General features: G+C 44.3%; 1 protein-coding gene across 1 annotated transcript in view; it reads left to right on the top strand.

Annotated features, from left to right (window-relative positions):
* Positions 1–7783: 7783 nt before the first annotated feature.
* The window catches only part of LOC144824620 (gamma-crystallin-1-like), a 32330-nt gene continuing 15759 nt past the window's right edge, over positions 7784–24354 (top strand). The window contains exons 1-2 of the mRNA XM_078683674.1: positions 7784–7916; positions 14644–14886. Coding sequence (XP_078539800.1) covers positions 7908–7916; positions 14644–14886 — 252 coding nt within the window. The 5' untranslated portion in view covers positions 7784–7907. The remainder of the gene's footprint in view (positions 7917–14643; positions 14887–24354) is intronic.

Genomic DNA, 24354 nt, shown 5'->3' with positions numbered 1-24354 from the left:
CCCACCGAGACGAGGAAGACGGTCACCCAAGCCCTCGTCACCAGCCGACTGGACTACGGCAACGCCCTCTACGCCGGAACCACTGCCAAACTCCAGAAGAGACTCCAGCGGATCCAGAACGCCTCGGCGAGACTCATCCTCGACATCCCCCGACGCAGCCACATCTCCGGACACCTGAGAGATCTGCACTGGCTCCCGGTCAACAAGAGAATCACCTTCCGGCTCCTCACCCACGCGCACAAAGCCCTACACGACCAAGGCCCGAGCTACCTCAACAACCGGATCAACTTCTACACTCCCAAGCGCCTCCTCAGATCAACCAACCACGCCCTCGCCGCCGTCCCCCGCATCCGAAGAGCGACAACAGGAGGAAGATCCTTCTCCTACCTGGCCGCCAAGACCTGGAACTCACTTCCGACCAATCTGCGCCTGACCCAAGACCACCTCTCCTTCAGGAAGAAGCTCAAGACCTGGCTGTTCGAGCAGTAGCGGCACCCCCCCCCTCCCAGCGCCTTGAGACCCTACGGGTGAGTAGTGCGCTCTACAAATGACCTGATTGATTGATTGAGTGCTTCTTCTTCTTCTCTTTCTTGTCTCCTCCATGTTCCTTCTTGCATCTGGACCCCGCTGCCGGCTGCCCACTCACAGAGGGAGCATATGTGTTGAAACTTACATGAGGCCCCCCATGTGCACTCATTGGCCTCGTATTTCCAGCAGATGGCTGCCGGCCCGCTGGTGGGTGGTGGGTCCAATTGTTGTATGTTTTTGGCTTTTGAAATTACCTGCCCTTGCCTTTGTAAAAGGAACCCCAAAAGGGCTGCTCACCCTTTCACCCCTGTTTTGACCTCTTTTGTCATAATTATTTTGTGTATAAAACCGGACACAACCTCATTCCATTCCATCTCAGGGTGGGTCTGCATTTTTAATATAAAGCCCTTATCATATTCTAACCATGGTTCCCCCTTCAATTGCCTGTTTGCCCTGTGAATATTGGATCTGCTGCCTTGTGTCGGAATTTCTCAACAATAATACTGGCCATGATTTTGAAGGCATCCATCCAGTTATGGAAATTCCTTTCTTTCCTCTCCTTTCTGCTGTCTCTCCTATCCAATTGTATCTGTAACAAGGAGAAAATATATATGAACTCTTCTCCATATTCTCCCCTTAGCTGCTAAGGGAATGAGGCTCGCTAACCCGGTGGCCTTCATGATCAGTGATGCGGGCTTGGTTTTGGCCTAGTGTGTGCATCAGGGCTTTGACCAACTCTACCCAGGTCGTTCGCTCTGCTTGCACTACATCTTGCCTCTATACGGACGCCATCACCCCCCTGTCTCCTGTGCCTGGGATCAGCTGGCATCACCAGCTGGGCCCATAAGCGTTCCTGCTGCGAGCTTCCTGGGTCTATTAGGTGCCATGGTAGCCCTGAAACCCCCCTCCCCGCTTGAGGAGAAGTGCCCGCTTCCGCCAGCCTCTGTGCACCCAGGCCATTAAATAACAAAGGTGCAAATGACTTCAAGTATTCCTGAACTATCGCACAAATATGCTCACCACTCATCGTGTTGGCCTTTCCGCTCGGCCCTGCAGTCACTGGGATGGCTACAGGTGGCAGGTCATCCATCTTGGACTCTCTCTTGGCTGTTGGCTTCTTTGGTGCTTTCACTGGGGCCCATTGTCTCTTCCCGAATGCTGCCTGACCGCAGGCTTAAGATGGTTGCTTGGATCCCCTCCCGGCCTCCTCCTCCATGTGTGCCTGCAGCCAGCTGGTCCAGTGCACCTCAGATGCTACCCTGATTTGCCGCAACAAGTCACCTAGCTTCGCTGGTTGGTCCCCTCCATTGCGGTTTGCCATCCTGTGTGGTTCTCCTGCTTTCCCTTAATATTATTGCTGTGTTATCTTGAAACGCAGCGGGTAGCTGCCGCCTTATGTATGCACCAAAGGCTGCTCCAACTTGTGCACTCACCAACAGTGCACTGGGAGGTTGGAGATTTGCCAAGAACCCTAGCTGTGGATACGAAGCTTGAGCCTGGTCACAGGGATTGCCACCTTAGACCATGTCTCTAAAGCAAAAATGTTTCTCTTTTATAAAAAATATATTTCAGGGCACTTCCAGGGACTGAGGCTCGAACCATGGCCTGCTTAGATGAAGGCCATGACAGTGCCCCTGTGCTAGATGATCTGGCCCACAACAAAGCGAGGGCTGCTGCAGCCTCGCTCACAAGCACCCAAGAGACGACTGTGGCTGTTGTATAACTATTGGCACATTCACCCAAGGGTATCCTGGGGCTGAATAACAATTCTTATTGTTATTGTTGGTTATTATATTTACTAAAAATGTTCATACCAAGTTCACACACTTAAATTCCAGCTTATCTAGATTATCCCGAAGCCAGTCCAGCACACGTAGTGAGTCTGACTCTACCGACATCCTCCAAAAGCCGGCTCAGCTCGATCGTGTCACTTTAGTCTTCAGGCTGTGTAGGTGGGGTTTGACTTGAAACTGCCAATGCTGTGGTAGGGGAATGCACTCTGGTTCGCTGTTTCCAGAGCTACACCATCCGGGAAGGGAGCGCAGTTGTACTTTGCGATCGGCTCTGCTGACTCCGGACCTTTGCTGCCTCGTCACGACCTCGTCCTCCTGGACACCGTGGTGCTCCGCTCTGTCATTGGATCCAGCACGCTGCTTGAGGGCCCAGTAGCTCCACTGACTCCACCGCCTCTGCTGCTCCGCAGGCCAGGTGAACTGCTTCCTGATGCCATGGAATTCTTGATCACCGTGGAGTCTGGGTAAAGTTATCCTGATGCCAAGATAAATCCTGTAAGCAACTCCACGATCCCACGGTGATTGTCACCACGACACTCGCCATCCTCCTGCTCTCGAATGTCCTTCGGCGTCGCTCCCGAGCTCCATGATTTCGTAGTGAGCTGTAGTATGGGGAATGGTACCTTTTATCCACCCACGATTTTCCCGCTGAGACAAGCGGTTGTAGTGATTGGGGGGTTCAAAAGCTCACCCGGCCCCCCATTGGCCAGGTGACTAGGCACCTCTCTGGCGGGAGGTTGCCATAAAGGAAGAGCCCTTTCTTCTTTGGGGCACTTTCAGGCAGCTAAAACTGGATCCTTGTAGGGTTCCCGCATTCGTTATGGCACCGGCTTTCCGGCCCCCTTTGGGGGCAGCCTCTGCAAAAAAGGATAATGGAACAGGTAGGATGCTGCAGAAGGCAGTTCATATAGACACATGACCGCTAGATATCTAAATTAATGGGGGAAGGAAGGGCAAAATATTTAAATAAGGTCCTACACTCTAGCTCCTCCCGGGAAAATGTACAATTCTTATCAAAATCAGGGCAGTTCCTCCTTTGCCAAGTGGACATGAACAGTAAGCCAAGTGGCTAAAGTGTGTGTCGCTGGAAGATCTGAAAATCAGATCTTAATGCCCACACTCACCTGTTAGGGTGTCATGCTTCATCATTGTGTGCTCCTCGCCTGGCCGGCGCTGCAATGCCTGATGGGCCTGGGGGTTTCTTTATCAGAGATATTTTGATCTTGAGATGCCGTATAGATGAATGCAGGAGAGGGAGTTAAGTGAGTTGAGGAAGGGAGAGGTGGCTAAAATAGACTCTGGTAACTTCCAAAAAGTTTTTTTTATATAAGAACATGGTACCAGGACTAAGTAAAAACAGTGGTGCTATCTTGTGGTCTTCAGGTACCAGGATAGCTACTAGCCATAAGTGGTCACTAGTGTGGTGTGGTCAACATGTTTTGTGCCATGGGAGCCCAATCTTTGGGCGGCACTTCCTCAGGATCAATAATCAGTTATCTCCTTCCGGGGGCTGATGGTCTCCTCTCTAATAGAGAGAGACCTCTTAGTGAATACCGTTATTCCCTACTTGGGTGCCGGTCAGCAAATCCACTTATGAAAAGGAGACATAAGGCGAAAGGAACAAGCAACACAATTTTTAGATAAAGGTCAAGGAGTACCGAGCAGGTGCAGAAATTACTATTCAAGTGCAGTAGTGTATTTACAAATCCTGCTGATAGAAGTGACATGTATCTGCTCTGTTATCCAGTGAGGTGTTCAACCTTCACCGTCCAAAGTTCAACGGACCTTAGCTTAAAATTATTACACACAACATGTAGATAGAGGACATCCACATATAGTCTTGGAAATGCTGGTCATTTTCAATGGACATGGAGGCCGCCACTTTTAATGGCATTGTAATGACTAACCTCAATAGAGGTTTTGTAGTGCTTCTTAGGTGAAATGGAAAGCCTGACCCCAATGAGGGACACCTTCATAAGACACAAAAAAAGAAGCATCCGAAGTCACAGTCTTTTTTCAAAAAAACATTACCAGTCCAAAGCGAGTGTCATCATTTGCGATAAGACACACACATTTATTGTTCCACTAAAAAGGAGGAGTCATAAAGGAGGTGTGAAATCCCTGAAATGCAAAGTGGTATTTACAAATTGATATTTTCATTGGCCAGAAGATACCGGATGTGTCAAAGAGTGTTGTTTACTCATATGCTGCTTCCACAGTACGTGTTGACAATGTAAAACCAGAAGGGATGTCATAGCACACAGTGTGTTTAAGCCTCGGTGGTTGATAACCCGGGCAAGTAGTTGATGAGAACACCCCTTCGTGCTGGTCTTGCCGCTATTCTGGAAAAGTACGATTGTGTATCTCACCAGTCCCTGTATCAGTGTGTAGATCAAGTGATTGAGGCTTTCCCGCGTCCTCACCTATCCCCATCCCCCTGGTACTATTAGCTTAAAAAATGTCTGTCTAATTACAACAGCACCCCGTAGTGCCGTACAAATTGTTACGTGGTGTGCCACTGGGTAGGGTATGTGGGCCGCTTGAGCCTCCAGACTGAATAGGAGCAGTTCAGAGTATATGCGCTGTGCGCAGTTTGAGTACATTGCGCGCAATAGACAGCATCCCCCTCCCAGCAAAACTTACTTGATAGTTGATCTGGACAGTATCGTCTAACCTACCCTCCACCATCCTACCTGGATTGCAGGGGAGGTGAGGCGGTGTCCGTCTCTTAGTATTGTGGATCACGTGGGTGATGTCCCGACCATATCTGATGTGTATAGATTGGATGGTGGCCATCTTGGAGATGTGGCAACCAATGATATCGAGAAGAGAAGTTAAGTTAAATTTATGAGGGTTTTGGGACATCTAGTTAAAAGTAGACAGCTTGTGATCTTATATTATGAACCATCGCACAATGGCTATATGATTCGTAGCTAACGTGGCGGCCATATTTGATTGTTTAGGGAATTGTCTATCTGTTGGTAGTTTTGTTGCCCCCAGTAGTGTGAGACTACTACCCCTGGTTTTTTTTTTAGAGAATTTTCTATCTGTTAGTAGTTTGTTACCCACAGTAGAGTGAGACTAGCAATGGCTAGTCAGATCATGTGGTCTGAGTCCTCTTGAAAACCCCTCATATATCTCTTTGGTTGTTTTTTCGCAGGTCTTCAGGGGATGTGTGTAAAAAGATAATGATAAGGATAAACTGGTATCGGCATGATGTGTTCCTCATCTACCATCTGGTCTGCCCCTGGTCTGGAAAGAGAATGTATTAGTATAGACATGATTCTATACACAGTATTTGTAGGTTACGTATTGAGTTCGTTCCTTGGAATCTCGTTGTTCAGGCCTTTGCTCACGGACGAGAGGTGGAAAATCCAGCGCTGCTCCATTTCAAAGAGTTTATGTTTATTCCAGGCGGTGTTGGTATCCAGCACCATCCAGTACACTTGCTCAGCCATGTGTGGATGAGCAATGAAGGGTACACTCATCTTCGTGGTGTTTCTTAGACATCGCATGTTGCTACTATTAGATAGATACGGATCTTGGTATTGCAGTTGGTATGAGCACGTTGTGTCCAGATCTGGTTGTTTATGAGGGTTACTTCTTTTGAATGCTTTGTCAGACAACAAACACCGCATTGACCACAGGGGTAATGTCAATTGACAGGAGTCAAATTCCAAAGTGTGCTTTGTGTCTGTTTTTGCTTCACAGGTGGACGTGTATGGACCAACATATCCCGTATGTTACTATTACGTTTCATGGCGAAGTGTGGCATTGGGATGTCCAGGTTGCCGGACTGAATGAACTTCCAATGTTTTCTACTCACCTTTTGTATCTTGTTTGAATTTGGTGTGTATGTTGTTACACATGTAAGGACATCTTCCTCCTCTTTGAGCTTGGGTTCCAGCAATGCCTCTCAGTTCTTATTAAGTGCTTAGTGAAGACCCTTCGTTCTTGAAGCTAGCACTGGAGTTGCAGTTCTTGCGTAGCCGTAGAAATTGGAGGTTGTCCCGAAGGGCCTTTGGGTGGTAACTTGCGTAGTGCAGTAAATGATTGCATCCGTGGGCTTTTTGAAGGTGTTAGTTGATATTACACAGTTCCCCAATGTGATGGTGAGGTCCAAAAAATGGATCTCTGTGGATTAAACTATCCGTGTGAACCTAAGGAAAGGTTTCAGTGTGTTTTTCCACTCAAAGAAGGAGTTGCAGGTAGCTTCAGCTCCCTTCCAAAAGATGAGAATGTCATCTATGTAGCAACGCCAAACCAGGATGTTGTTAGGAGTATGGGCTGTTGTTGTGGATGTTTGTATGTTCGAACTCAGCCACGTACAGGCATACCAGGCTGGGGGCAAATGTACTCCCCTTCAAAATGCCCTGGATCTGGTGGTATAGGGTGTTTTGAAACAAGAAGTTCTCTCACATTGCTATGGTGGCACAGTCCATGATGAAGCTGATCGGTGTCTGCGAGGTCCAGTTTTTGGCCAGTAAACATGTCTCCACAACACTTGGAGTAGCTTCTTGGGGGATGTCTGTGTGTAATACTTCTACGTCTAAGGTCATCAAGATGTTAATCTTGTCAATTCTCTCTGTATTTGCAATCAAATTTAAAACATCTCTTGTGTCTTGAAGGCATGAAGGAATTCTCTTCACAAGGGGTTGCAGGAAGTGATCACATTTGACCGCTTGTCCATGCCACTCAGTGCTCTCATTAACGTCAATGTTTACTTAACCAGTATGATAAATATATTTGTTCTCCTTGTAGGCATGTAATCTATCCATGATAGAGCCTGGTTTTGATGTGCATTCGACATCAGTCATTAACCACTGGGTTTCATTTCAAACATGTTGAAAACTTGTGCACGGAATCCTCGTTTGATGCTGTTTCTGATTTCCTGCACAGTTTTTCTTTACCACAAAGCCCATAATGCACCATGCGTGAACATTGCCATTATTATTTTGCCTACCATTTTGTATATTGGTTTCCAAAATCACTACTTGGGGGTTACTCCTTGCGCTTGGCCTAGAGGCTGTCATTCAGAGGTTAGTGACTTCCTAGCACTCTATGTGCTCTTAACGCAGAACTGTAACAAAACACAAAAGTGCAATCATATTTCTGTAACAGTGTGCCCTTATATTGCAACTCTAGCAGCAACATAAAAGTATGGCTGCTGTTAGATTAAACAATGAAAAAGAGAAAGAAAGGTATTTTGAATGTTGTCAAACTTTCAACACAAGCAGGGATTTATAACACAAAAGGAAAGAAAGCAGTCTGTGGTGGCAGTGGGCCACATTGTGTTTATTCCAGCACTGTACTAACACATTGTGTGGGATATAAACTTGACTGCACTGTATTTACATCAGCACATTCTCTCTAGCAGCGAACAAAAGAACAGGCATGTCTGTGATGCACTGTAGTAGTAAAAAGAAAAAGCGAGAGAGATACTAGCTGCCCTTACTAAACAAAGAAATACCCCTTTCAGCATAGCATGCAGCAGCACCCCAGCGGGTCACTCGCTACATATATATAGGCGGCGCAGCACTTTACCCTTGGAAGCACTGAGGAACTCGTGTCTCTGTAACAGCCACAATGGGAAAGGTAAGAAAACATCTCCATAAGTTCAAAGACGGACGCCATTTTCAATGGCCTTCAATGATTTACACTTTCTTTCTTTAATGATGTTTTTAGCGTCCACTTCCGGAGTAAGATGCAGGGGTAGATTTATGCACTAGTGCAAAGTCACCCTAATTGACACAAACCGGCACAAAGTCTTGATAAAGTATTTACCATCTAGCACAAAATCGTATTACACTGGAAAGTGCTCCTATAAATAAAGCACATAGCGCTTCCCAGTGTATGGCATTACTTTGTGACAGAGGTGAATCAAATTAATGGTACATTCCTAAAAAAGTGTTTTATGCCAAAAAGTACCTATTTGTGCAAGGTGATAACAAGGAGATGTGTTTTCGTTTCTCCTAACTTTTCACAAATTGTGTTTGCTCCTATGTACAGCACATATACAATACATGAAAAGTTTTGCAGTTAGTCCAAGCATAGTATTTTGTAGGGTAACCTTCCATTACACAACTGAAGCTAGATGTCACACGAACACACCCTTGCACAATGCTTTGTTAAAATAGCTGATTTTTTAAGACAGCATTCATTGCAATATGATGGAACAGCTGCCACCTACTGTGTTTCAACGTAATTAGGGCCCAAGTCTATAATTTCATTAAAATGTGCTGTCCTTCAAATCATAATGTATTTCAGAGTTGTAACAGACGCCCAAAGGCAAATTACATGTAAATGAAGACTGCACAGCTCTTTTACTGCACACTGTATTTAAATGAGAATTGTATCTGGTCCCTGATTCTTCAAAGAGAGGTGGAGCGGCTGATGATGTACAAAACCCTACTAGGTGCTGTGTGACAAGATCTGCTGCTCCAATGGAGTTACTAATTTCACATTTATGTGTGGCACAACTCTACCTAGTCAGGTGTCAATGCACAACTGCAAGTACAAATCGTCACATCTTTAGATAAAAGTTGTTGGGGCCAATTCACAGAACTAACTTAAGACAAAATCCTAAACTTACTACTTTTGGAATTCACAGAAGTTAGGACTTTGTCTTAAGTTTGTCTTAAGACAGACTTAAGACAGACTTAAGTTAGGATTTTGTCTTAAGTCTGTCTTAAGACAAACTTAAGACAAAATCCTAACTTCTGTGAATACCAAAAGTAGTACGTTTAGGATTTTGTCTCAAGTTAGTTCTGTGAATCGGGCCCAATGATCGGGAACTATTTACAAAAAAAGTGAAACAATGAATTTAGAGCTAGCTACAGTAGGCATCAGCAAAATGTTTGAAACACCAAGCAGTGCAGGGCACAGAGGCGGATAAGGAAAAAGTAGATACATGGATAGAATTGATGGAGGATAAGGTGAAGAGAAGGGGCGATTATGGATCTGGACTGTGAGGGCATGTGGGAGGTGAAAAAGGTGTGAGCGAAAAGTCAAGGAAGAGGAGAAGGGAAAGAGGAGAGAGACGGAGGGCTAGGTTGAGAAGACGTAAGAAGAGGAAGAAATAAAAGACTGAATAGATGTTATAGGTTAGGCTGGAGCCTGAATAGGTTGGCGTTTACATTTTCGTGGAATTGTAGGTGGTCTTTTAATTATCTGGTGTCCTGGGGTAGAGAGTTCTAGATAGAGGAGGGAGCACCTGTGAAAGATAGACAGGCAGCCAGCCAAGTGTTCTGTACTTCTTTACTTCAAGTTATGTGTGGTCTGATTATGTCACTGGAGCACAATATATTTTATTTGGTTTAAAGCTGGCATATGGTGCAAACTTCAAATAAAATGGTGCTAGAGTATCATTTTTCAACCAACCAAGTCCCATTTTGTAGAACTGACTGTGCACATCAGACAACACTATGACTTGTGAACACTAGCAATCACTCTGTGCTCAGTTTGTGTTGCTGAGATCGCTTGTGGAGAAAGTGTACCCAAACATATGATGGGCTGCCAATTTTGTGATAACTAGTATGTCTTAGAACATTGTTTGTTAATATGTGGTCCGGCGACCCCTGAGGTTTCACAACACCTTCTTAGGGTAGATGAGACTGCTTAGAAAATGTATATTAATAAAGAAGCAAAACGTGAAAGTGAAATATTTTAAATTTTCAGTAAAAACTAAGGAATTTTAATTACGGCTAAAAATTATGTTGGTGTCCTCAGATTTATTAGTTGGAGCAGTACAAATGCATCAACCAGAATATAGTATGCATGATGGGTGTCCTCATTTACATTTAGAAGAGCCAAAGCCGTGCCATTAAAATGAAAATGTTTATGTTTTATGTTTATTTGTGAATTAAATGACATTTCATAATTTGTGTATTTGTTTGATGAATGTCTGTTTCTGTATTGTTGTGTAGTGTTTTGAGTTGCAAGTCATTGAAATTGCTTAAGCTGTGGTCACGTGTTTCGATTGATGACTCATAGATGTGGCCAAATTCTAATAATTATTCAGTGGGGGTCACAGAATTCCAGTAATGATTATGTGGGTGTCCACAGAAATAAGTTGCTTAAAAACTAAATACATTTTCCTATGTGAACTGTCTGTGTTTATTTAAATATTTGCTAAGTATGTCCAATGATTTGGGTTGTAGTGGAGAGAAAAATGTATATTAGCATTTGTATGAACATCCACAACTTGAGAACTAGACAAAAAAGGATACAATACACACACACAAAAATACAATTACTCTAAAAATATCTGCTGTGTTTTTAGTTGAGATGCTTCCAAATAGTACAATTCAATACCCTAACTCCATTAAGTGCCCACCACATGATTTCACAAATGTGCACACATAATGGACTGCACGTGGCTATCCCTAATGGAATGCACTGTCTGAGGCTAGGTTTTACCCTTCAGTGACGTCTTGACCTTGGCTGGGAACAGAAGAGTGGGACGGAGTTCATGGTCTTTAAAAATATCAGTTGATGCCGAAGTTCAACAAAGATACCTGATTTTAAATAGAAAATACTTCAGTTATTCAATCCAGCGCCATAGGTAGATGTGGAGTCAGCATATGCCGCCTTATCTTCACAGGGCTAGATTTTAACACCCTTTGCTATTCAAGTCTTCTTTGGACTTCATAAGGATCTCTAGTAATGGCCTATGATACTACAGCCTGCAGTAAAAGAGTGGGAGGGTAAACAGGGGATCCTATGTGCTTCCTGATGTCGCAGGGATTCCGTTCTCCTACAGAACTGTGCATAGAAACTTGGAACCTCAGTGAATTAGGGTGTACTAAAACTCACCTTAGTACCCAAAATCCCCTACCAGACTAGCTACAGTGTCTCATTGGTCATTACAAACTCCCAATGCTTAAACAAACCAGAACATGGACTTAGAATACCTCAGGTAACGTGGAACACATGAACACTCTTTCGTTATTCAATCATTTCAAACCAGAACAAGGAGTAAATGAGGACGCGTGCATATTTGAAATATTTATTTGCTAATGCAGTGTTCTCAAACGCAGTATCTTAGATAATACAAGCAAACATATTATAAGAAGCAACGTAATCAGCATAGTTACTAGTCCATAGAATGCAAAAGGTGACAGCATACTAATATGCTGAAATGAATAGGGTTACACAACACCTAATTCTCACCCTCCCTATCTAATATATTATATTATATCTAAGAAGGTCTCATTGGGTTTTATCAGGGCGGCCCCATACCTCAAGATCCTAGTGGTAAGGGATCACATCATCTTCCACCAGCTCTCTGCATGCGAAGCACCATCAAGTGTGTTAGTGTGCTCTGTGTGAAGCAATATAAAACGTGCCTAAAGCCAGAATTTGGCTGCCGCTGCATGTATGTTATGTCTAGGAAGGTGTGAAGATCAGACCTCACAACAACCACTGTGTCGAGTTATCCTTGAAGGCTTCAGCACTCACTGTACAGACACAGCTTACTAAGCAAAGCTGATATCAGAGTAATAACATATTATTCTCGTGTGTACCAAAACGCTGTACTAGGCTCAAAGCTAAAAAACAACAGTTATGTGTTGTGTGCAGAAGCAACAAAAAGGTAAAATGACGTTTAAACTTCTAATAAGCTTATGCTAACTTAACACAGCATATAGGCAAAGCGTATCTATATGACACTGATTGGAGGAGGTTGAAAACTCTTATAGTTTCTGGGCAAGTCTGACTGAATTTTCAAACACTCTGGTCCTGGGCAAACACGGAAATGGATGTTGGCAATCTTTTTTAAGTATTCCTAGCTCATTTGTCATTTCATGCCAGGCAGGTTTTGGGGTGGAAGCAGGATTGTCTATGATGGCTAAATCCCTCTTCCTCAATTATGTCCTCCAAGCAACGAGTCCACAAAGACTTCTTCCCATGTAATCCCTTTCCTCTTCTCGGTCTCGTTATGTACAAGCTCTTGCTACATCATAACACTAATAATGCGTAAGGTCATACATACAGAAAGTGCTTGTGCAAGCCTGGGCGTGCCAGCCCAATGGATATTTCACACAGGGCTGTCTCTCGCCACCAGATCTCACAATCGTCAATCAAGACTCCTTGTCTTTATGTCCTTTTACGTCCACCATTTTCATGTGCCAATCTGAAGAACTGGCATGTAAGACTAGAAAGTAAGGCACAAGGCACTCTGATGCTCTCTGCTCTACACATGGGTCATATTCCTCAGGTCTTGCCCTAGTTCTACCCTTCAATTCTTGCTCATCCTATATTTAGACATTCTCAGTCAAACCAAACGTTACTTCGCATTTTCTCCAGACTTTCTTGTCTTGGAAACCGAACTTAAGAACACTAATCTGTTGGACAGATGACACCTGGAATGCTTCATCTAGCCTTTACGTTAAGGTTGAAACACCCGGAAATTGTACATATTACATGCAATAGAAATAGTATTTTTCCCTACATGGTTGACAAGTACTAGACATATTAGCAGAACAATTTCTCTATGTCTGTACGTCTTGACATGGCTGTAGATTTCTTTTTTTTTTCTCTACATGGATGATACGTACTAGAAATATTAGCAGAAATATTTCTCTATTCCTGTACGTCTTGACATGACTGTAGATTTCTTACTGCTTGAAATTCACAAAAATGATTTTGACAAGAATAAATCACAGAACGTTTGCAGGGTATGAACCGGTTTGTTAGTAGTCCGTAAAAACCTCGAATTCCGTCCTGGAATGCTTACTTCCCATGATTTACAAACGTTGAAACATTTGTGTGGGTAAATCCTTTAGGAGAGAATGAGGTATGTGAATTAAGACAGAAGTTTTGCACTCATAATAATGATGGTGCACATGTTTAACAGATTCCGATATGCAAATAGCTTTATGAGCAATGCTTTGTGCATATTTTATTATTATTGGATTTTGTATATAGCGCGAACTAGACCCGAAGGTATCCGAGCGCTTTACATTTGTTAAATGAACACCACTTACCTGAATTTTCGTACACTGCTCTGACCCCCACAAGTATCTAATATTGGCTGGAGAAAATATCAATAGTAAATAACTGTGTTTTCTTTCTAGAAAAAGGTGTTCTGTGGGACTGAGTTTGATACTCTTTGTTTTGTCCTCCTGTTGAGATATTAAAATGAGTACGTTTGTACAAAGCACGGTTTACACACCTTACTTTTAGATAAGTGTACAAAAAGTGTCATCTCCAAACATGTATGACACACATGGATTAGAAGTGTCAAGATGGAACTTGCTGTCTATAGAATATATGGCTCCGTGCCAGAATGTCAGAAACGATGACAAAAAAGGAGGAAGATGGGTGGCCTTAGAGAATGGAGGGAACACTAACAAAATTAGAACTTTTCGAGTATTCGCAAACGTTCCAAATTCATTTTCCCAACATAAATGCACAGTAAAGGGTGCTCCAAAAGTGTGCAATTTACCGTGGGAAAGTGCAACAAACTTCAACATGTTTTCAGGTGATAGGGACGATGATTTTTCCACTATTAAATGATCAACAAATAAGCAAGGAGAACACCATCCATCTAAACCCAGAGGTGGCAGATTGTCCACCTGTGGCACTGGGTATGTGCAAGGATAGGGAAAAGGAATGTGCACCGTGAAATATATTTTAATAGATTTTACGGCGTACACCAGGGCATTTTTGTGATTTCTCAAAAAAGAGTAAATGAACCCATAGACTAGCTCTTAGCACAGACTCAGAATGCCCATTTAAGAACTATGGTTGGGTTTCAAAGGACGACTCTTTTTCTCTCTATAATAAGTATCTTTAGCAAACTTGCAGGCAGGCGAAACAACAATCCCTTTGTCATATATGGCCATAAGTCAACACTTTGCATTTAAGCTATTCACCTTATTTTATCTGAGATTCAGGTAAGTGTAAAATTATCATTTGTGCGATTGCGTCCACGTAGTAGCAAAGATACTTGTATGTTAAAACGAGACATTCTATCTAAATACTAATCCCCCCACTACCACATCAATCGTGAGCAAGCTGAGTACCAGACACAAAAAGGACTAGTGTTCTGCACGACTCTTCCTTTCATGACTCCTTTTCCTCTGTTCACCTCAAGGACAAGGTTCCAATACTCCTCGAGATCTAAAATATGGAACATAATGAGAGTGACAAGAGTATCCCTCCCTGATAAAAGAGCCAGAGAAGTGTAGATGTAGCTTAACATGATAATTCCAGCTAGATCTTGGTTTGCATGCTTGGTATCTTCAGTGCTTTTGATAGAGAGATGGAAGCAGGACCCTGTTTGGAAGAATTTTCTCACGATTTGTCTTTATCCCAATAGATCACCTTCTACGAAGACAGAAACTTCCAGGGCCGCTCTTATGAGTGCGGCTCTGACTACACCGAGCTTAACTCCTATTTCAGTCGTTGCAACTCCATCCGGGTGGATAATGGCAACTGGATGTTGTATGAGAACCCCAACTACAGAGGCAACCAATACTATGTGAAGCGAGGGGAGTATCCTGATTTTTCCCAGTGGATGAGCCACAGTGACGCCATCAGGTCCTGCCGCATGATTCCACAGGTACTGCTTGGAGTTTGCATTGCTGTTGACTTATCACTTGCTATAAGAATAGTAATAATGGAGCAAAACCCATGAACAGAAATTGTGCTTAATGCTTCTGGAATATGAGATGTTTGCCACAGATCCATTGTTTAGGCACTAGTATTCCACCAATCTTTATCAAAGCAGCAAACATTGAGTTGTGGGTGGATGCATGATTAAATAACAGGTTTAAAGTCAAAATCCTGTTGTCAGCCTCTGACTCTGAGTTGGATGTGCCCAAACAAAGGCGTGCCATGTTTTAGGGCATGTTGAGAGTAGGTGGTCTTTAATTGTGGAAAAAGCTGACTTTATCCATCCAGAACACGAGATTGCATATTTTTCTAACAAAGCGCTTGAAAAAATTCTTAAGGCACACATGCTAGTCAATGAGGGTATGTGAGTTTCAGTCAAGTTTTAACTGCCATTCAAGTAGTCTGTTTAATGTATTCTTTCATTTAACTGACTGTTTGGTTCGAGGAGAGTTCTTTGGGGTGGTAGGCTTAATATTTGGATAAGGAGGATCGGGGTGAAGTTTGCACGGCTGTGAGCTCCATTTCTCAGGGACCACACCTGGATAGATCTCCTAAGCCCTTAGAGGAATTGTACTAGACAAATAATAATATGCATATACACATGTATATATATTTACTGGAAAAAAGAAAGGTTAGTGTGACGTTACAGTCAGTTATTGACACAAACTAATGTTAAAAAAAGTATTATAGTTAATGTTCAAGTCTATATATATATTTATGTAAGGAATGTGAGTATGAGTTACTGAATGTATTCATTATGGTCTCCTATTTTCGCCAACTGGGAACTTAGGGCATCATTACGATGGCGGTAGGACCGCCACCATCAGGCCGTCGGTGGCAGTCACAGCCTGCATGACCGCCTGCCGCATTATGAGGGTGGGCGGAGAGGACTACACCACCGTAGGGATTACAATGTCCCTTTCTGCCAGTCATTTCATGGCGGTAAACCAGCCATGAAAAGGCAGGCGGAATGTGACTTGGGGACCCTTAGCGTGTCTCCCTTCCCACCTGGCCCTGCGATATGGACCTTGGTAGGCACTTATGGTGCCCCCCTACATATCCCAGCACCATGTGGCAGGCACCGGTGCCTGCCACAAAGTGCACAGATATGTGCACTGTGTTTATTTTGGACTGTGGTATGTGCTGCAGGCACAGCATACGCCGCAATACAAAATTGTCGGTCGCATCCTTATCCCGATGGTGGGACTGCTGACAGCTAGTCGAGCAGTACTGTTCCTGACAGGATGGCGATCGGACGCTCGTCCGACCACCATCTTAATCAGGCACTAAATGGATTACAGCCTAAGCCTAAGGGGCTAGTTGCCGGGTCTGGTGGCTCAGTGGACTAATGTGTATACTGCAGGGGCCTGTGTTTGACCTCTTGGTCACAGGTTCATATCCCAGCAGGTCCACTCAGCCTTTCATCCATCTGAGGTCAATAAAATGAATACCATTGAGTTGGGTAACAATAAACATCTGTTATTCAGCACCAAGATACCTGTAGTGGTGAACTTGTGCTTTATAAATACACATGTTATGTTAGGTCAATGTGACCAAGGTACTGTTTCGTGGTCATATGCTAAACAGTACTTTATCTCCCAAGTGGACGGCAAGTTTTCATATAATTGCTCCAGACCATTTGCAATGATTCCGTCGAAGGACTCAGAATCATTAGAATCATTAAATGTTGCCTATTCTATTTCCTTACTACCTTGATTTGTGTGAGTCTTGATAGCCTTGCACTTCTATCATTGCACTGAGTACTTCAGCTTTCAGAGAGCCAAACATTTTAATGTCTTTCTTGTTAGTGTGAATATTGTCTATTTACACTTTTAAAAATAATGTCTGAAAATATGGCAAATATGGCAATCTTGCACATACTTTTATCATTAACATTAGAAATGGCAATGATCTAGAGCCTAAGCCTGATGCATTCAGGCTCTGCTCTCATGGTGGTACATAATTAGGCCTGGTTTGTATGTAACATATAGGTTTTACGAGGAAAGCCCGACACACATCATAATTTATGATCAGTAATTTGGTGTGCCTTGGAACTGCATCTCTTGGGAATTTTCTTGTGGATAAGCAATGTTCATTTACCTATTCATAACATTGATTCAGAAAAGGCAAAGTTAATCCCTCTGACCTTTTTTCACTCAAACTCATTCCCAGCTTCTTTGCAAGATATTTCTCCCACCTAATAAAAGCACACATAAAACATGTGGATGTGCAAACATTGTCTGGATAAATGTCGCTTTGCAGTTTAAAGAATTTCAAACAAATCTCCGAAATAAGACACTAATTAGAGATCAGCTTTGCATTAACCACGCATTTATCAGCTGAAGCTTGACATTGCTTTGGCATGTTGAAGAAACTCTGGCGTGGCTGGTTATTTTTCATGTCCCTGACAGTGAAGTTGCCGTCCAGGATTCAGAGTAATGACATTCGCTGGTGTTGACTCTGCCTTACTATAATTGGAGAGAGGATGTAGGCTAACGGCGGGAACCGGGTTCGAGTCTCGGCAATGACGCTCAACATCCTGTGATTCTGGGCAAATCACTTAATCTTCCCATGCCTAACAAAAATGAATGTGTCTTTGTGTAAGCAACTGGTGCTCATGTAAAGTGCTCCAATACCCAATACCTTTGGGTCAAGTTCGCGCTATAGAAAACACTGAGAAAAAAAGACAGTGTTCCTTCTATGAAATGTTTTTCTCTTTGCAACCTTGAGCAAGTTTTCGAATGTGAACAGATATTGCCTAGCTATTATTCTCATGAAAAACAACCGTACACGATTGGAATTGTAAACTGACTTAAACTCAGATTTCGATCAGGGATAACCTACACGGATTTTGGAAAAGGGGGGTGGTGATAGACAGAGTTTCTGAATGATGCAGAATACTCTTACCAAGTCAATAGATCATGGTTTTAATCCATCACCGTTTTTTAGCTCACTGCACCATCCCAGCTCAGAACCTGGCTATATGCAAATTAGTCTGTTCCTGTCCCAGTGCATGATGGGAACAGGGCAAACCAAACTTCCAAGCCAATTCTTATACTGGGAAGGAAACAAGCTTCCGGGGACCGGTTTCTGGCATCACAGCCTTCTTCGGCCAGGCTTGCTTGAATCCTGATGGTGCAATGAGCAAGGGACTCACGTCTGAGTATACCCTCCCACACATAGTGTGGATAAAACCGATTTTGGAAAAGGCGGGTGGTGATGGACAGAGTTTCTGAATGATGCAGAATACTCTTACCAAGTCAATAGATCATGGTTTTAATCCATCACCGTTTTTTAGCTCACTGCACCATCCCAGCTCAGAACCTGGCTATATGCAAATTAGTCTGTTCCTGTCCCAGTGCATGATGGGAACAGGGCAAACCAAACTACCAAGCCAATTCTTATACTGGGAAGGAAACAAGCTTCCGGGGACCGGTTTCTGGCATCACAGCCTTCTTCGGCCCGGCTTGCTTGAATCCTGATGGTGCAATGAGCAAGGGACTCACGTCTGAGTATACCCTCCCACAGATAGTGTGGATAAAACCGATTTTGGAAAAGGGGGGTGGTGATGGACAGAGTTTCTGAATGATGCAGAATACTCTTACCAAGTCAATAGATTATGGTTTTAAACCATCGCCGTTTTTTAGCTCACTGCACCATGCCAGCTCAGAACCTGGCTATATGCATATTAGTCTGTTCCTGTCCCAGTGCATGATGGGAACAGGGCAAACCAAACTACCAAGCCAATTCTTATACTGGGAAGGAAACAAGCTTCCGGAGCCGGTTTCTGGCATCACAGCCTTCTTCGGCCCGGCTTGCTTGAATCCTGAAGGTGCAATGAGCAAGGGACTCACGTCTGAGTATACCCTCCCACACATAGTGTGGATAAAACCGATTTTGGGAAAGGGGGGTGGTGATGGACAGAGTTTCTGAATGTTGCAGAATACTCTTACCAAGTCAATAGATCATGGTTTGAATCCATCACCATTTTTTAGCTCACTGCACCATCCCAGCTCTGAACATGGCTATATGCAAATTAGTCTGTTCCTCTCCCAGTGCATGATGGGAACAGGGCAAACCAAACTACCAAGCCAATTCTTATACTGGGAAGGAAACAAGCTTCCGGGGACCGGTTTCTGGCATCACAGTCTTCTTCGGCCCGGCTTGCTTGAATCCTGATGGTGCAATGAGCAAGGGACTCATGTCTGAGTATACCCTCCCACACATAGTGTGGATAAAACCGATTTTGGAAAAGGGGGGTGATGATGGACAGAGTTTCTGAATGATGCAGAATACTCTTACCAAGTCCATAGATTATGGTTTTAATCCATCACCGTTTTTTAGCTCACTGCACCATCCCAGCTCAGAACCTGGCTATATGCATATTAGTCTGTTCCTGTCCCAGTGCATGATGGGAACAGGGCAAACCAAACTACCAAGCCAATTCTTATACTGGGAAGGAAACAAGCTTCCGGGGACCGGTTTCTGGCATCACAGCCTTCTTCGGCCCGGCTTGCTTGAATCCTGATGGTGCAATGAGCAAGGGACTCACGTCTGAGTATACCCTCCCACACACAGTGTGGATAAAACCGATTTTGGAAAAGGGGGGTGGTGATGGACAGAGTTTCTGAATGATGCAGAATACTCTTACCAAGTCAATAGATCATGGTTTTAATCCATCGCCGTTTTTTAGCTCACTGCACCATCCCAGCTCAGAACCTGGCTATATGCATATTAGTCTGTTCCTGTCCCAGTGCATGATGGGAACAGGGCAAACCAAACTACCAAGCCAATTCTTATACTGGGAAGGAAACAAGCTTCCGGGGCCGGTTTCTGGCATCACAGCCTTCTTCGGCCCGGCTTGCTTGAATCCTGATGGTGCAATGAGCAAGGGACTCACGTCTGAGTATACCCTCCCACACATAGTGTGGATAAAACCGATTTTGGGAAAGGGGGGTGGTGATGGACAGAGTTTCTGAATGTTGCAGAATACTCTTACCAAGTCAATAGATCATGGTTTTAATCCATCACCGTTTTTTAGCTCACTGCACCATCCCAGCTCAGAACCTGGCTATATGCAAATTAGTCTGTTCCTGTCCCAGTGCATGATGGGAACAGGGCAAACCAAACTACCAAGCCAATTCTTATACTGGGAAGGAAACAACCTTCTGGGGACCGGTTTCTGGCATCACAGTCTTCTTCGGCCCGGCTTGCTTGAATCCTGATGGTGCAATGAGCAAGGGACTCACGTCTGAGTATACCCTCCCACACATAGTGTGGATAAAACCGACTTTGGAAAAGGGGGGTGATGATGGACAGAGTTTCTGAATGATGCAGAATACTCTTACCAAGTCAATAGATCATGGTTTTAATCCATCACCGTTTTTTAGCTCACTGCACCATCCCAGCTCAGAACCTGGCTATATGCAAATTAGTCTGTTCCTGTCCCAGTGCATGATGGGAACAGGGCAAACCAAACTTCCAAGCCAATTCTTATACTGGGAAGGAAACAAGCTTCCGGGGACCGGTTTCTGGCATCACAGCCTTCTTCGGCCCGGCTTGCTTGAATCCTGATGGTGCAATGAGCAAGGGACTCACGTCTGAGTATACCCTCCCACACATAGTGTGGATAAAACCGATTTTGGAAAAGGGGGGTGGTGATGGACAGAGTTTCTGAATGATGCAGAATACTCTTACCAAGTCAATAGATCATGGTTTTAATCCATCACCATTTTTTAGCTCACTGCACCATCCCAGCTCAGAACCTGGCTATATGCAAATTAGTCTGTTCCTGTACCAGTGCATGATGGGAACAGGGCAAACCAAACTACCAAGCCAATTCTTATACTGGGAAGGAAACAAGCTTCCGGGGACCGGTTTCTGGCATCACAGCCTTCTTAGGCCCGGCTTGCTTGAATCCTGATGGTGCAATGAGCAAGGGACTCACGTCTGAGTATACCCTCCCACACATAGTGTGGATAAAACCGATTTTGGAAAAGGGGGGTGGTGATGGACAGAGTTTCTGAATGATGCAGAATACTCTTACCAAGTCAATAGATCATGGTTTTAATCCATCACCATTTTTTAGCTCACTGCACCATCCCAGCTCTGAACCTGGCTATATGCAAATTAGTCTGTTCCTCTCCCAGTGCATGATGGGAACAGGGCAAACCAAACTACCAAGCCAATTCTTATACTGGGAAGGAAACAAGCTTCCGGGGACCGGTTTCTGGCATCACAGTCTTCTTCGGCCCGGCTTGCTTGAATCCTGATGGTGCAATGAGCAAGGGACTCATGTCTGAGTATACCCTCCCACACATAGTGTGGATAAAACCGATTTTGGAAAAGGGGGGTGATGATGGACAGAGTTTCTGAATGATGCAGAATACTCTTACCAAGTCCATAGATTATGGTTTTAATCCATCACCGTTTTTTAGCTCACTGCACCATCCCAGCTCAGAACCTGGCTATATGCATATTAGTCTGTTCCTGTCCCAGTGCATGATGGGAACAGGGCAAACCAAACTACCAAGCCAATTCTTATACTGGGAAGGAAACAAGCTTCCGGGGACCGGTTTCTGGCATCACAGCCTTCTTCGGCCCGGTTTGCTTGAATCCTGATGGAGCAATGAGCAAGGGACTCACGTCTGAGTATACCCTCCCACACATAGTGTGGATAAAACCGATTTTGGAAAAGGGGGGTGTGATGGACAGAGTTTCTGAATGATGCAGAATACTCTTACCAAGTCAATAGATCATGGTTTTAATCCATCACCGTTTTTTAGCTCACTGCACCATCCCAGCTCAGAACCTGGCTATATGCAAATTAGTCTGTTCCTGTCCCAGTGCATGATGGGAACGGGGCAAACCAAACTACCAAGCCAATTCTTATACTGGGAAGGAAACAAGCTTCCAGGGACCGGTTTCTGGCATCACAGCCTTCTTCGGCCCGGCTTGCTTGAATCCTGATGGTGCAATGAGCAAGGGACTCACGTCTGAGTATACCCTCCCACACACAGTGTGGATAAAACCGATTTTGGAAAAGGGGGGTGGTGATGGACAGAGTTTCTGAATGATGCAGAATACTCTTACCAAGTCAATAGATCATGGTTTTAATCCATCGCCGTTTTTTAGCTCACTGCACCATCCCAGCTCAGAACCTGGCTATATGCATATTAGTCTGTTCCTGTCCCAGTGCATGATGGGAACAGGGCAAACCAAACTACCAAGCCAATTCTTATACTGGGAAGGAAACAAGCTTCCGGGGCCGGTTTCTGGCATCACAGCCTTCTTCGGCCCGGCTTGCTTGAATCCTGATGGTGCAATGAGCAAGGGACTCACGTCTGAGTATACCCTCCCACACATAGTGTGGATAAAACCGATTTTGGGAAAGGGGGGTGGTGATGGACAGAGTTTCTGAATGTTGCAGAATACTCTTACCAAGTCAATAGATCATGGTTTTAATCCATCACCGTTTTTTAGCTCACTGCACCATCCCAGCTCAGAACCTGGCTATATGCAAATTAGTCTGTTCCTGTCCCAGTGCATGATGGGAACAGGGCAAACCAAACTACCAAGCCAATTCTTATACTGGGAAGGAAACAACCTTCCGGGGACCGGTTTCTGGCATCACAGTCTTCTTCGGCCCGGCTTGCTTGAATCCTGATGGTGTAATGAGCAAGGGACTCACGTCTGAGTATACCCTCCCACACATAGTGTGGATAAAACCGACTTTGGAAAAGGGGGGTGATGATGGACAGAGTTTCTGAATGATGCAGAATACTCTTACCAAGTCAATAGATCATGGTTTTAATCCATCACCGTTTTTTAGCTCACTGCACCATCCCAGCTCAGAACCTGGCTATATGCAAATTAGTCTGTTCCTGTCCCAGTGCATGATGGGAACAGGGCAAACCAAACTTCCAAGCCAATTCTTATACTGGGAAGGAAACAAGCTTCCGGGGACCGGTTTCTGGCATCACAGCCTTCTTCGGCCCGGCTTGCTTGAATCCTGATGGTGCAATGAGCAAGGGACTCACGTCTGAGTATACCCTCCCACACATAGTGTGGATAAAACCGATTTTGGAAAAGGGGGGTGGTGATGGACAGAGTTTCTGAATGATGCAGAATACTCTTACCAAGTCAATAGATCATGGTTTTAATCCATCACCATTTTTTAGCTCACTGCACCATCCCAGCTCAGAACCTGGCTATATGCAAATTAGTCTGTTCCTGTACCAGTGCATGATGGGAACAGGGCAAACCAAACTACCAAGCCAATTCTTATACTGGGAAGGAAACAAGCTTCCGGGGACCGGTTTCTGGCATCACAGCCTTCTTAGGCCCGGCTTGCTTGAATCCTGATGGTGCAATGAGCAAGGGACTCACGTCTGAGTATACCCTCCCACACATAGTGTGGATAAAACCGATTTTGGAAAAGGGGGGTGGTGATGGACAGAGTTTCTGAATGATGCAGAATACTCTTACCAAGTCAATAGATCATGGTTTTAATCCATCACCATTTTTTAGCTCACTTCACCATCCCAGCTCAGAACCTGGCTATATGCAAATTAGTCTGTTCCTGTCACAGTGCATGATGGGAACAGGGCAAACCAAACTACCAAGCCAATTCATATACTGGGAAGGAAACAAGCTTCCGGGGACCGGTTTCTGGCATCACAGTCTTCTTCGGCCCGGCTTGCTTGAATCCTGATGGTGCAATGAGCAAGGGACTCACGTCTGAGTATACCCTCCCACACATAGTGTGGATAAAACCGGTATTGGAAAAGGGGGGTGGTGATGGACAGAGTTTCTGAATGATGCAGAATACTCTTACCAAGTCAATAGATCATGGTTTTTTATCCATCACCGTTTTTTAGCTCACTGCACCATCCCAGCTCAGAACCTGGCTATATGCAAATTAGTCTGTTCCTGTCCCAGTGCATGATGGGAACAGGGCAAACCAAACTACCAAGCCAATTCTTATACTGGGAAGGAAACAAGCTTCCGGGGACCGGTTTCTGGCATCACAGCCTTCTTCGGCCCGGCTTGCTTGAATCCTGATGGTGCAATGAGCAAGGGACTCACGTCTGAGTATACCCTCCCACACATAGTGTGGATAAAACCGATTTTGGAAAAGGGGGGTGGTGATGGACAGAGTTTCTGAATGATGCAGAATACTCTTACCAAGTCAATAGATCATGGTTTTAATACATCACCGTTTTTTAGCTCACTGCACCATTCCAGCTCAGAACCTGGCTATATGCAAATTAGTCTGTTCCTGTCCCAGTGCATGATGGGAACAGGGCAAACCAAACTACCAAGCCAATTCTTATACTGGGAAGGAAACAAGCTTCCAGGGACCGGTTTCTGGCATCACAGCCTTCTTCGGCCCGGCTTGCTTAAATCCTGATGG

The sequence above is a fragment of the Lissotriton helveticus genome, chromosome 3_1 (assembly GCF_964261635.1).
Source record: "Lissotriton helveticus chromosome 3_1, aLisHel1.1, whole genome shotgun sequence".
NCBI classification, from domain to species: Eukaryota; Metazoa; Chordata; class Amphibia; order Caudata; family Salamandridae; genus Lissotriton; species Lissotriton helveticus.
This window is presented reverse-complemented; position numbering and strand designations above follow the sequence as displayed.